This window comes from Glandiceps talaboti, chromosome 21, assembly GCF_964340395.1.
Source record: "Glandiceps talaboti chromosome 21, keGlaTala1.1, whole genome shotgun sequence".
Lineage (NCBI taxonomy): Eukaryota > Metazoa > Hemichordata > Enteropneusta > Spengelidae > Glandiceps > Glandiceps talaboti.
The window spans coordinates 1,927,256-1,942,675 of NC_135569.1; the positions used below are offsets into that span (position 1 = coordinate 1,927,256).

Here is a 15,420-nt window from a genome sequence, read left to right on the forward strand (position 1 = left end):
ACGTCAGTAGGAAACGCTCATTTTGCGTACTTTTCCATCGTAATAGATTGAATGATGGATGACATCACACACAAAAATCCACTTTGACAGCAAGTTGGTTATGATAATTTAGTACATTGCGTCACGACAACAGTCACAAGATAATGACTGAATTGTTGAAATGAAGCTGTTCAGAATTCAAATTACGTCAGGACTAGTGCTATTTTACATTCAGCCTTTAACAGTATGTTTCTTACAAATGATCTCTGAACATTCAACCTGTCATAGAGTTCTGAATTCTGATTTACCATGGTAACCGTATAGTACTACTAGCAGTTTGTCAAGTGTAATCCTTCATCATCTACATATACCTCCCCAACTCCTAACCCCTGTTCTACAAAATCCACCCCTTTCCACCTATAAAATACCTCCCCCAACTCCCAACCCTGTTCTACAAAATCCATCCCTTTCCACCTATAATATACCTCCCCCAACTCCTAACCCCTGTTCTACAAAATCCACCCCTTTCCACCTATAAAATACCTCCCCCAACTCCCAACCCTGTTCTACAAAATCCATCCCTTTCCACCTATAATATACCTCCTCCAACTCCCAACCCCCAATCTACAAAATCCATCCCTTTCCACCTATAATATACCTCCCCCAACTCCTAACCCCTGTTCTACAAAATCCATCCCTTTCCACCTATAATATACCTCCCCCAACTCCCAACCCTGTTCTACAAAATCCATCCCTTTCCACTTATAATATACCTCCCCAACTCCCAACCCTGTTCTACAAAATCCATCCCTTTCCACTTATAATATACCTCCCCAACTCCCAACCCTGTTCTACAAAATCCATCCCTTTCCACCTATAATATACCTCCCCCAACTCCTAACCCCTGTTCTACAAAATCCACCCCTTTCCACCTATAAAATACCTCCCCCAACTCCCAACCCTGTTCTACAAAATCCATCCCTTTCCACCTATAATATACCTCCTCCAACTCCCAACCCCCAATCTACAAAATCCATCCCTTTCCACCTATAATATACCTCCCCCAACTCCTAACCCCTGTTCTACAAAATCCATCCCTTTCCACCTATAATATACCTCCCCCAACTCCCAACCCTGTTCTACAAAATCCATCCCTTTCCACTTATAATATACCTCCCCAACTCCCAACCCTGTTCTACAAAATCCATCCCTTTCCACTTATAATATACCTCCCCAACTCCCAACCCTGTTCTACAAAATCCATCCCTTTCCACTTATAATATACCTCCCCAACTCCCAACCCTGTTCTACAAAATCCATCCCTTTCCACTTATAATATACCTCCCCAACTCCCAACCCTGTTCTACAAAATCCATCCCTTTCCACTTATAATATACCTCCCCAACTCCCAACCCTGTTCTACAAAATCCATCCCTTTCCACCTATAATATACCTCCTCCAACTCCCAACCCCCAATCTACAAAATCCATCCCTTTCCACCTATAATATACCTCCCCCAACTCCTAACCCCTGTTCTACAAAATCCATCCCTTTCCACCTATAATATACCTCCCCCAACTCCCAACCCTGTTCTACAAAATCCATCCCTTTCCACTTATAATATACCTCCCCAACTCCCAACCCTGTTCTACAAAATCCATCCCTTTCCACTTATAATATACCTCCCCAACTCCCAACCCTGTTCTACAAAATCCATCCCTTTCCACCTATAATATACCTCCCCCAACTCCTAACCCCTGTTCTACAAAATCCACCCCTTTCCACCTATAAAATACCTCCCCCAACTCCCAACCCTGTTCTACAAAATCCATCCCTTTCCACCTATAATATACCTCCTCCAACTCCCAACCCCCAATCTACAAAATCCATCCCTTTCCACCTATAATATACCTCCCCCAACTCCTAACCCCTGTTCTACAAAATCCATCCCTTTCCACCTATAATATACCTCCCCCAACTCCCAACCCTGTTCTACAAAATCCATCCCTTTCCACTTATAATATACCTCCCCAACTCCCAACCCTGTTCTACAAAATCCATCCCTTTCCACTTATAATATACCTCCCCAACTCCCAACCCTGTTCTACAAAATCCATCCCTTTCCACTTATAATATACCTCCCCAACTCCCAACCCTGTTCTACAAAATCCATCCCTTTCCACTTATAATATACCTCCCCAACTCCCAACCCTGTTCTACAAAATCCATCCCTTTCCACTTATAATATACCTCCCCAACTCCCAACCCTGTTCTACAAAATCCATCCTTTTCCACCTATAATTATGGAAACTTTGTACAGTATCATGAAATATGAATAAAGGTTGTCCTATCCTGACTGTGTGTATTTCATCCTGACTGTGTGTATTTCATTCATGGTCAGCCTTCATCTATTTACCTAATCCCTGAACTTAACAATGACATTAGTTCTGCTTGCATGTTTATGTATAGATAGATATGATTTGTCTAGCCATGCATGATAATGACTTTGACCTTGAGTGTTTTGTCTGCATAAAATAGAAGCCTTTAGTCTTAGTTACTCATCCAGTGGTTTTGACCTTCATTAGTAATCGACACAAGTGTATGGCTTTGTGACAGGGTGGAATTGACAAGGTTGAATTCAATGGGGAAGTAGATTTTATTGTTAGATAAATAATTGGTATGGTAATGTCTAGATTATACCATAATGGAGTTCTCTATTACTCAACTCATTTTGGAAGATTTTTTGGCACAATTTCCTCCTCGTTCCAAACTTTGATTTGTCATCATTGCTTTGGAACAGGATGTGGAAATGTAAGGAATTTTACACCAATTTCTCTCCCCCCCCCCCCTCTCTGTAACTGGGGTACCCAAACCTAACCAAAAACATTTATTTTGAATTGGAAAATTGTTTGACAAGAATGGCTTCGCTTGGATAAGACTGACATTTTGATTGGCCTATCATCAACCAATCAGTAATAGGTTTACCAAACTGACATGTGTCATCCTCCAATCAATTTCTGTGTTATTAATTAGTGTAGGTCAAGCATGGTTAATCTTTTCCAAGTATGTTAGATAAAGTTTTATCACAACACTGTCAACAATTGTATTTATTTTATCAAATTTATGTTATACAACTGTGATATGCAAGAGAGAAAAAAAAAACATTCTCCTGACCTCAGGGTTTTGTAACTTCATGTCATGGACACAAAGTGAGAAGGCTCCCTAGGTCACTCATATTTTTCCTTAACTGAATACTAGTATAGAACAATATTGGGAAATATACTTTGAATTTGATATGTGTACTTTAGATTTTGATAAAAATGTTTTGTGCCAAGTATTGTGACTGGGGAGTTCAGATAAATTTTACCTACTTACCACCCTTAAAGAAATACACAGGTAGGGGGAAGCATGGTAAAGTGACAGGGGACTCAGGTAGATTTTACCTTCTTACCACCCTTAAAGAAATACATAGGTAGAGAACCCTGGTAAAGTGACTGGGGAACTCAGCTCAGGTAGATTTTACCTCTTTACCACAAAAATACTGGTATTGAACCCTGGTAAATTGAATGGGGAACTCAGATACTCAGATAGATGTTTACATACTTACCACCCTTAAAGTTAAACAAATACACTTGTAGGGAACCTGATAAAGTGGCTCACATTTTACCTACTTACATACGATATTAGACAGAAATACATTTATAATTATGAAATTTTTTTTGTTCTGAACTAGTTTAAAAATAGAGCTTTTCTATAAACACAGTTAGAGTAAAAATCTGTCATTTTGATAGAAACCTAGTCATACATAAACATTGATAACAGTAAATATGACCCACTGTAATGATAAAGTATGACCCTTCTACGATTATTATCTCCCGATTTCAAAATAATGACCCAATTTACAAATAATGACCCAATTTCAAGTTTAATAATGTTGAAACCAATTACGATATAAACATGTAGTCACTGACCCATGAAAGTGAAACAGTAAATTATGGTGACAAGTTTGTTCATTTTATGTCAGGACTTCATTTAGTTTTTAGTAAAAACAAAATTTATTTTAATTTATGGTGGCAAGTTTGTTCGTAACACCAACCAAGTTTTATGGCAAATGTTTTGAATTAATAATTATTGATCATTTTTCTTGTTGTACACATCATATTTTACATTTCTGAATATTTCTTAAATTGATTTTCACACAACTTAACTTATAAAATCGTTACCAAATACCTTCTACTTTAACCTCTAGCCCTGGTCACTTGTTGCCACTAGAGGGCGTAGTGACAGGTTCAAATAATGTCAGTCAATTTGATGTACAGTTCCCAACAACACTATCTATGCAGAAGCCAAGAATGATTTTCCATTTAACCCAGGTTCAAAAAATAACATATTTTCAAAGAAATTGGTGAAACATGACCTTTTTTGATATGATTTGCTCATTTGAAATCAAACATTTTTATCTTGTGAATAGCAAAAATATTGCAATTAGGATAAAAATCATATAAAGAGAACGTAGGTTAAATCTTACAAATCAGAATTTCTACTCAGAGAGTCAAAAAGAAATTCGGAAATGAATCCTACATATTCTGTCAAATGGGTTTCCATCACATGTACTACTATTATTCTTATTTGTCTTCTAGTATGTACACATGACCTCTGATGATGTTGATGAATACTGATGAAAATTTGAGATTCTCTTCCCACATTTTTTTGTCTGAGTAGAAATATCATGTGTAGCTATGAACCCAGGTTAAATGGACATTCATTCTTGGTTTATGTGTATGTAGATAATGTTGTCAGGAAGTGTACATCAAAGTGACTGACATGTCTGGTATAGGAATATTGGCATAGAGATAGCATGTTGATGGAAATTTGGCAAAGAGTCAGCTAGACAAGTATTTGACTGATTTGTCTACGTAAACATATCAGTGTTAGGTTAGTAAATCTAGTGATATGAAAACTACAAGCAAATGAAATTCCTTACATACATATGATAGGATAGGAGTTGACAGATTACCATGCTATGTGGTGTTTTTGTGATGACGCAGAACAAAGATGTATCTAGTCTTCAGAGCTTTCTAGCTGGTTGTAGTGGAAACTAGTGCCTTTTTTTGTACTGATTGATTGATTGATTGATTGATTGATTGATTGATTGATTGATTGATTGATTGATTGATTGGTTGGTTGACTTTCTTGTTCCAAAGACAATGTCGTTTATATGCATAGAATGGGGCAGGGATGGAAATGAGATGGGGTGCCGATGGGATGGAAGTGAGATGGGGTGGGGATGGAAGTGAGATGGGATGGAAGTGAGATGAGGTGGAGATGGAAGTGAGATGGGGTGGAAGTGAGATGGGGTGGAGGTGGAGGTGGAAGTGAGATGGGGTGTTGAAGTCAGTATGATGGCATAGAACTTTATTTTTTGAGATTCCATAATATTTTTTAAGCATTTAGTATTCTAATAATAACTCAATTTGACAAGGTGCATGTTTGTGCTTCACTAGTTCAGTTCTACCCTGTACTGGATTACAGTAACTTCAGGGCAACTTGTCTACTGCCCTCATGGGGTAGAACATGGAGAAAACCATTGATTTGATCTGTCAGCAATGTTGGTTCCCATGTGTATATCACTTTCTATTAATTTGTGTTGTGTTATCAAAGCAAATGACCCTTGACCTTTTACTTGAATTGACAGCTACCAACTTATCCATGTAGACTAATCTCTAGATATTAATGTTGAAAAGTTTGCCAGGTGCTGCGAATGGGGTGGGGGGTGAGGGGGGGGGGGGTGAAATGTACCCTTAGATAAAGGACAACTAGTTACAATTTTTGCTGCAGGTTGCAAATCAAAATGATAAGATTTTGGTTTTCTTGTGAGTCAATACATAGCAAGGAATAGAGAAACACCAAAGTTTGAGGGGTGACATAAGTAATTGTGTCTCAGTGGTGCAAATTGGCTTTATAGAGGGGGATAGAGGTGGGGGGAGGGGTGGGGGGAGGGGTGGTTCCCATAGTTTGTAATGCAAACATGAAATGATTCTTGAGAGGATATCATTCTAGATTAGTAGTGAAATTGTCAATCTTATTTGACCAGTGGAGTATAGAAATGCTAACAAACACACAAGAGGTCAGTCAGTAAGTGTCATCTATTCAGATAAAAAACATGACATCTCAAATTGTACCAATGTAATTTGACATCTAACAATGTTTGTATTTCTTTGTTACAGTGCTAATGCTGCTGGCAGTAGTGACAAACTGGATGACACAACAGAAACAGAATCAGTTATTAGCTCAAGAAGAGGTAAGATATTACAAACTATCATATCCATTGTTGAAATATCATATTGCAACGAAGTTTCTCTTCTACAAAATGTTTGTTTGTTGTGTGTTTTCTCTTACTAGGTTATCTTGACAAGGTAGGTATGGAGGGTAACTGTGTTCTTTCCCTCATTTCATTTTGATCTTCTTTTACCCATGATCTCCATTTGTGTGAAATTATGGTGAGTTCTTTGTTGTCGTTTATACAGTTCATTTCAACCTCAATATTCATCATAATGGTAATATTTTTCTGATTTATTGTTGTCACCATGAAGTGAATAAACTTTGATGTAGTAGACACATGCATATTCATATGCATTTGCTTGAAATAAATCACATGAACAAGAACGAAATACCCCTATATCTTTCACTTGCAAAGGAGCCATCTTGAATGGTGCCTTATGGGAAATGCAATGATGTCATTCATAAACATGAATAAATCACTTGCATATGGTTAAAGACATCATATACACCCTTCCCTTAAAATCAAACCTCCCCATTTTTCCATCAACACATAGAATGGACCAGTCCAAATGCAAAGAATGTTCCAAATACCCATTGAAATCAGGGGTAGATGGATAGATGAATTCAATAGTATTGTAATTGAGACCATCCAACACTGAGACAGTGTTATACTTAGTTGTGTAAACATGGAAAGAGAATCATCTAAGAATTTCTCCAAATAGTAACAGTGTAACATTGTCTTGGTGAAACGCAATCTCTTTGTCTACAACTCCATCGTATCCACTGGCAATAAGTGGTTGGTGACAGAGATGCAGTGTTGTCGGTACAGTGGCGTAACTGTAAATGGTGCAGAACCAAGACAACTATGTCGGGGACATACGCAGGGAACACAAACTTGTTACCTTCGATGTCATCTAGATATGCAGGGAACGCAGACTTATTACCTTCTGTGTCATCTAGATATGGAGGGAACACAAACTTATTACCCTTCCCAGATCTGTTAACAAAACACTGTAACAGTGTTCTTTCTTTTCTGTCTTTGGGTGTGGAAAGCAGTGGAAGAAAAGTTTTGTTTGTATTAAAAGAGAATGTTGAATTGTGAATAGGTGTATTGAATACTGTTATGTATGTGTGTGTGTATGTATCTGTCTGTAGGTCTGTCTGTATGTGTGTGTGTGACTGTGTGTGTGTCTGTCTGTCTGTCTGTCTCTGTCTCTGTGTCTGAATAGATATATTATTTATATTATTAGGTGTGCGTGTGTGCCTATGTGTATAGGTATGTATGCTTGCATGCATGCATGTATGTATGTATGTGTGTATGTATGTATGTATGTATGTATGTATGTATGTATGTATGTATGTATGTATGTATGTGTGTGTGTGTGTATATGTATGTATGTGTGTGTATGTATGTGTGTGTATGTATGTATGTATGTATGTATGTATGTATGTATGTATGTATGTATGTATGTATGTATGTATGTATGTATGTATGTATGTATGTATGTGTTCACAATTTTTTCTATCTAGCATGCAAGACTGGGTTGTCTTGTGTGTGTGTATATCAGTAATAGTGTACACACGTCTGTTCACATATGGTTTTACTTCAGTCTGTCTGTCTGTGTCTGTGTCAGTGTCTATGACTGAGAATGCAAGTGTCTATGTTTGTGTATTGTGTTGTAGAACAGTTGAAGTCAACAATTGTGTATTTGATTGAAATTTTGAAGAAAATGGAATTATTTTACATATATTCATAATTTTGTATATTAAAGTAAAAGTTATATTTGAGGGAAGAGGAATTATCTTTCAAACAGTAGATTCAGTGTAACACGTATAGGTGCAACTGTCTCATCAAAAGTACACAAGAAGTAAGAATTTTAGTGTCTTAATAGATATACATATGTATGCAGTGTTTGCTTTCATAGCTAGTTATAGCGCCCTCTGTGGTCAAGTCTAGTAGAGTCAGAGTAGCCTTGATGTCTTGTTGAAGTATATAAACCAATTAAAACATTGGAAATGCTGAAATTCACAGGGATATTGAAATGAGGAGGCTGCAATCATGGTTTTAATAGTTTAACCTGACAACCTGTATTCACAAAGGTGGTGAAATTTGTCAAGAAAAGTATACCCAGTTTATATAGCGGATAAAGAAGCTGTTCTAACTTAGGTGCAAATTTATTCCGTTGACAAAGAAAGTGTGTAAGTGTCAACAGTAACTGTTCAAGCTTTTATTTGTAGACCAAACAACCAGGAGCTGTGAAAAAAAAGTCAATATTTGGTGATAGGAATCCAACACAATGGCAATTCTGTACTATTGTTTTCGTGTTGTTTTCTTGACTGCTAGCAAAATGTACAGTGGTATACCAGTAAGGAAAGTGTCAATGTTTAAAGGAGGGATTTGTCAGTAGTTGAAAAACTAAAGTTTACTTTGAGTATCAGTCAAGCACAGCTATTTTAATTGCTCTAAATGGATGTATTTTGAGATTGTTGAAAGTTGACCAACAACAAATTTAGCAGAAAGGGAAATATTTCAGATCTGGATGCAGAATTTTGTGTTTTATTCTCTTGGCATATATTGAAGATTGTTGAAATTTGACCAAAAACAAAAGAAAAAGCAGAAAGAGAAATATTTCAGATCTGTGTGTTATTTCCAAAGTATTGCAAATGTCTACGTCTCCAGATTTTGAGTGCCGTTGTTTCACTAAGTTTAACATTATCATTCATACTATCCACATCACTGTTGTATGTGCTGTGCAATTTGCTTGTGCAGACAACTGGAATGTTTTAGGTTGTGACATTACATATGTGGTAGATGCAGTTGTTCACTTCAGTTACTTAGTAAGGGGTAACCCAAAGGATAATGGCTAATAACTCCTAAAGTTGTGCCTCAGACTCCCACACCATTTTCAAATTAATTAAATTGGCAAAAACAGTTATTTTTCAGACTTCAATCACACAAAGTGATTTTAAATATTATTTTGTAGAAATTCTGAAAGACAAAAATACATTAAACCTGAAAGAAAATGCAAATGGTCATGAAATAAAAGTTTTTACTTCCCCAATAAAAAGTGCACAATTTCTTCAAACAGGAAGGGTGAGGTCAAAGGTCACATCAGTTGCACTTCAAATATCGCACAGCTGTATAATCACCAACATGTATAAACTGTACATATACCAACCACTTCATCAAGTCCACCAAGAATAGCTAATTCATATGAGAGTCAACAGATTTAGGTCAAAGGTCACAGGTTATAAGGTCAGATGTGATTATTTATGGTGGAAAGTATAACTATAGACAATACAGTCAGTGTTTATGAGTTAACACATTAATGTGTTGTATAAAGTTAGAAAGTTTAGTACTGACATCAAAACCTCTATGTACAACATAATCAGTTCAAAGGGTTACTGGCCTCCATTTCACATTTCAGTTTATACTTTTAAAATCTAAAATAAAATAACCATAGCTCGGAATCCATGGTTGTATAAGATACGTTACATGGGTATAGTTTCAGGTCTGTGGAGGGGGTTACTCAGCTAGGAAAGTGGGGGTGGGGGGTTGGGGTTGGCTAGTAAGACTAAGAGATAATTTGTACCTCTTTTCTGACATGAACAGTACTAAATTAACTACAACAGTTTTTCCAACAAGATTCAAGCTGTTGCTAAACTTAGAATTCAACTCATAAAGACCAAATACTGTAAGCCTAGATTGTTGCTTATGTTTGAAGAAATAACTTGTGAGACCTGTTAATGTTTTTTGTAACAACCTAAACACTGAATGGTATAGTTGTAGTCTAGTTCCCATACGGTATCATTGCGATTTGGTTTACAACAACATTGGCATCCACAGTAGTATAGTTGTAGTCATCTGTTACTTTTGTGTAAGTTTGAAGAGAGTTTTCTGAGATATTACCATTCTGTGTAAAACCTAACACAGAGTGGTACACTTTTAGTCACTACTGTAATTGCTGCATACGTTTAAAGAAACAATTTCTGAGACTGTTACTGTACTTGGTAGAACCTTACACCTAGTGGTTCAGTTAAAGACACACATACAATTAGATATGCATACCATACCACTATGTGGTTGAACTCCAACTATGCTGGTCTTCATATGCTGTAATAGATACCAAAACTATTAACCACATACCTCACCTTTCGATTATTTGTCTACCTGTACCGATGTACTTCAAAGGGAAAAGTATAACTTCAAGTGCACTTGAAAGACAATTTAAAAGAATTTTTGGAGAAGTAAACTTTAAAAGGAAATATCTGGTTAAGTTAAACTATGTGAAGAAGGTGGCTGGTAATGGAGGGAAAAGTCTGGTGGTTGTTTGAGATACTTTTCCACCTTTCGGTAGCAAAATGAGGTTACTGGGCAGTTTTGTAACATCTGTTCAGATAAAGATATTATGCAAATTAAGTGTTTATTGTCATGTGATTGGTGGATTTATCATCCAGATGGATCCAGAGTTTGTTCCATGATTGGTAGAGGCTGGTTGTAATGGTTGGGAATTGTGGAGGTTGCCTGATAAGTGATAGGTCGTAAAATAGCCTACCTGGCAGAATGTTGTACCATCTGTTAAAATGACAATATTATGCAAATTAAGTGTTTACTGTCATGTGATTTGTCAATTTATTATCCAGGTGAACCAGAGTATTGATTTTGTGTCATGATTGGTGGATTTTGTGTTTTCATATGAAGGGATATCGTGTCATGAAACCAAACTCAAGTTGAAGTTCATCTAATTAGTGATATGTCTGAGTCAACCACTCTTTTACAAATACAACATTGTTGATCCCTGGATAGTCAAGGTCAAGGTTGTTAAACTGTGATAGCTTCCAGGATGTTGATGTTGACAGTGTCCGTGCCTATTAAGTAATTGTTTCCCACAGTCTGTGTAAGGCCTCTGACCTAAGATCCCAACTTGTTCATGAGACAGAAAATCAAAGGAAAAACGTTTGTCTCAAACTTCCCGTTGAACTTTGAGACTAATGAATAAAGATTTCAAATAAAGTTAATCTGTGAATGTTAAGTTCTTTGTTTTATCCTATTTCATTGTTACCAACTTCAATTTCAATCTCTCCACAAAAGTCTTAATTCATTGCAAAAAAATTGAGCCTATTTTGATCGTACCAACTTCGCTAACTCCAAATTCGTTTACGAAAGTCCATTTCATTAAAAAAAATTGAACAAACCTTGAAACAATTAAAATATACTAAACCCCATCTCCTCTCTTGAACCTACCTAAAATAGCAGAAAACATAGATTCACCAAAGTCTACAATGATGAGGAATGATATCATTATACCTCACACAAGCCAAGTTGAACACATTCATACAGAAAATGTAGAATTTACACTCTGGTCATTCTGTCTTTCAACTTGTAGTGACAAGGCTCGTTAGGCCACTTGTATTTTACTTGGCTGACCGGATGAAATATATATTGATGAATAATATAACTTCCTGTGTTTCTCCTATAAACAATTATTAGTGTATGTTAGTTTAATTGGTTGGTATGAATGTAGCAAGGCCAGCAGCATACAGTAATTGGGACTTTCAACTGTTTGTAGGATTTTCCTACCATTTTATATTCTGTTTGTTGATAAGACGTGTTTTACAGTTGAGTCAACTTGTGTGGGCATAGTCATTGTACACAGGCAAGTTTACAATCAAATAAACCTTATTTGCTGTATGTAGTCAATCTTGTGTTGTAAGTAGAGGTGTTAGTGTCACTGTACCCAACATGTTTAGTTTGGGTTGGCTGTGGTTGTAATAAATTGATGGAAAAAGAGAGTGCTGTAGCTGTGATAAATGATTGTGTAGTGAGAGACACACACAGAGAAAGAGAGAGTGCTGTAGTTGTAATAAATGATGGTGTAGTGAGAGACACAGACACACAGAGAAAGAGAAAGTTGTAGTTGTAACATTTGAAGGTAGAGCAGGAGAGGGAGAGAGAGACAGAGAAAGAGAGACAGACAGACAGACAGACAGACGGAGTGACAGTGAGACAGTGAGAGAGATAGACAGACAGAGATAGAGAGAAAGAAATTAGAGAGGTTTGTTGATTTGTTGAATAATTATTTCACTTCTCTTCAGAGCCACTGCATTTTCAGACCATCCCATTCTTTTCATTCTTATTTACTTCATTTGTAGAAACCAAGTGACTGACTTGTCATTATCATATGTCCACTACCTTGAATGTTTTTTGCTGAAGGCAACAATCCCAACTTAGAACCACATCAGACACTAAGATAGCCCAGCAGGCATAATTATCTGTTTTGAACATTATACATTTACCAATTAACATGGTTCTACTTCATTTTGTTATGTCAATATTTAAATGAAATATACACATACATCTCATAAAATTGAAAATAATGAAACTTAAGATCAGTGTATTGTTAGTATACAAAAAAAGTCCATACGTTGTATGGTTGAAAAGAATGTCTTGTAACTAGATATATTATGTATTGTTTAGACTTTGTAGTTTGTATACAAACATACCAATTATGTTATTTTTAGAACATATAAATTGTTCAGAAATTGTACACTTCAAAGAACTGTATTGCAAACTCTGTATAGTAACAAAACAACTCATGCTAGAAAAAGTATTGTATAACAATACATTCAAATAAATACTATATGAATAGTATAAATACTAGTGCACTATTTGCAAAATGATGACCCACACTGATGATGAAAAGCCAGTAAGTTGTTCCTTATACTATAATATAGTGTGGTATCAAAAACAACCCAAATAAATGTAAATATTCAAGTAATGTTTAAAAGTGTTTCATAAACTGATGGTCATGTCAAGTCCTTGTGAAATGTTCGGATGTTCTTCCTCATGCTACAAAGTTCTGGTATAACACAACACACAGTAAATACTGCATAAATATACCCAAGTACTGCAGTGTACTGTTTCAAAATGTTTGCAAAATGATTAAAAAAAACGGATGGTCATGTCAAGTTCTTGTGAAATGTCAGTAAATTGTTCCTCATGCTGCAAAAAGTCTGGTATAACAATACAAAAGTGACATGGACTTATTGACTTTCACAGTTAATTGAAGAGCTCATTTGATGAACACTTGGCGCCATAAAGTATAAACGTTTACAATCTGAACTCTTCTTACATACCATCTGAGGAGACACAAAATGAGAAAAACACTTGTTGTGGATCATCACAGCAATTTGTTTATTGGATTTTGTTGGTGTAATGGTTAACATCTTTATAGTTTGTGTATGTTTGGTATGAACTAACTCAAGAATGTTTTTCTCATCTTAAAATTTTAACACTGTAGTGGTTATTTTATTCACCTCTTAATATTATTTTATCCTTTCCCAACTCACCCTAACCATAACCCCTAACCCTAAATCTGCATGGTTGTCTTCCAGATCGACATAGAAGAAAAGAAAGGCATCATGACGATTGTAAGTTTTTGGTTATTATTTTATTTATTTATTTCCGTTTTATGACAAGATTATATTTACTTTTCATTAATGAATATGATTTGTTGAAATGTTTACCATATTTAATGATTTTGTGTTTATTTTTTTTGTTATGTTTATTGATTTGTTTTATGATTTGTTAGATGGAATGTTGCCTGATGAGTGCCAAACTTTTCTAACCAGGGTAACTGCTTCATGCACGTAATTCTCCTCTTACCATATCTTCCATCTTCAAAATAGATAGCAAATGATTGCAAATGACATCTTGCATATTCACATCATCTGATATTTATGCAAATGAAGTAATCAATATTCAAACTATGCAAATTATATAATGAATATTTAATGATGGGTCTTGTAAAAATATATTGACACTTCTCATATATAGTTATGAAAGGTGTTTCAAATATGCAAATTAGATAATTAAAATGCAAATGATATTTTGTATATTCAGATTATATCATGAATATTAGTTTTGCAACTGGTCGTATTGACTTACCAAAAATACAAAATGGCAAATTTATTCGTTTCTTATTGGATATGTAGATTATGTTAATTGCAATAATGCTATCCCCATCGACTACAAAATGAGTGTTCATACCACAACTCATATAGTCATAACTTACAACATAATCATATCACACTATTCAAATCAACACTGTATCAATGCAATCCATATTTTCTGCCCAAAACATCAACAAATATCTTCCTTTATCTTTATTTCACATTTTACCACATATCTTCTCTGTTAGTGCAATGGCTTCATCACATGATCTATTTCAGCCAATCATAACCCTTGGCTCTGTTCTGTAAATGAGCTAACATTTTCACACACTCTTTTAAAGTTTAACTTCTCAATCTGTAGAATATAAGTTGACCTATGACCCTAGCTAGCTGCAGCCTCTATGCCTCTGTACTGCTGCTTACAGAAGCATTCCTGAAAAATGAAATATTTCTGAACATTTTGGCTTGCAAATGCAATTTTCAAAATATTTGGTCTACCTTGAGAAAAGGAATTTTGCATAAGGAGTTGCAGAGAAAGCCATTGTCACCGCAGTCATTGACTGTCTAGTCCACTTTCACTGCTTTTCTACAAGTTACACTTACAGCAAGAGAATATTTCTGAAAATCTGTTTTATCAGGAAAATAAATGTCAAAAATATCTAGTTTTAATACCTTGAAGAAACTGAAAAGTTGTGTAAGTTATGGCACAGACAGAAATCTATCATCACAACTATCATTGATACAGTCTTGGCTGTTGTCATTGCCTCTTAACAACTTACTATATATGTACTAAAAAAAGCGGATATTTATGAAAATATGTTTTGGAGGGAAAGTTTTTTTTTTTTTGCAATATTACCGATAGTTTACCTTGAAGAAATCAAGTAGTTGCATAAGGAGTGGTATAGAAATCCATCATCACAACAGTCATTGACTGTCTGGGCTACTTTCACTGCCACTTGTTCACATATTGATCCAGTAATTAAAGAACAAATTGACCAAAACTATTACAAGATCCCAGGGTGGGTCAAAGTTTGTTTTGTTTTCAAAGGATAAAAAAATGCTTTGTTTCCCTAGAAAGGACACAGTGGCCAACAGTGTGAGTAAATAAATAACCAACACAATGGCACTAACACTTGATGGGAAGCTGCTGTTGGTTTTAGTGTAACTGTATATATTCTAAGGAAATCAGCTTTTAGAGACCAGAGT

General features: G+C 35.6%; 1 protein-coding gene across 2 annotated transcripts in view; it reads left to right on the plus strand.

The window, feature by feature from the left end:
• LOC144451178 (segment polarity protein dishevelled homolog DVL-3-like) overlaps positions 1–15,420 on the plus strand; it is a 99,974-nt gene that overhangs the window by 49,765 nt on the left and 34,789 nt on the right. For both annotated transcript variants that reach the window (XM_078141975.1, XM_078141976.1), the window contains exons 4-5: positions 6,207–6,280; positions 13,657–13,692. In XM_078141975.1, the coding sequence (XP_077998101.1) occupies positions 6,207–6,280; positions 13,657–13,692 (110 nt within the window). The remainder of the gene's footprint in view (positions 1–6,206; positions 6,281–13,656; positions 13,693–15,420) is intronic.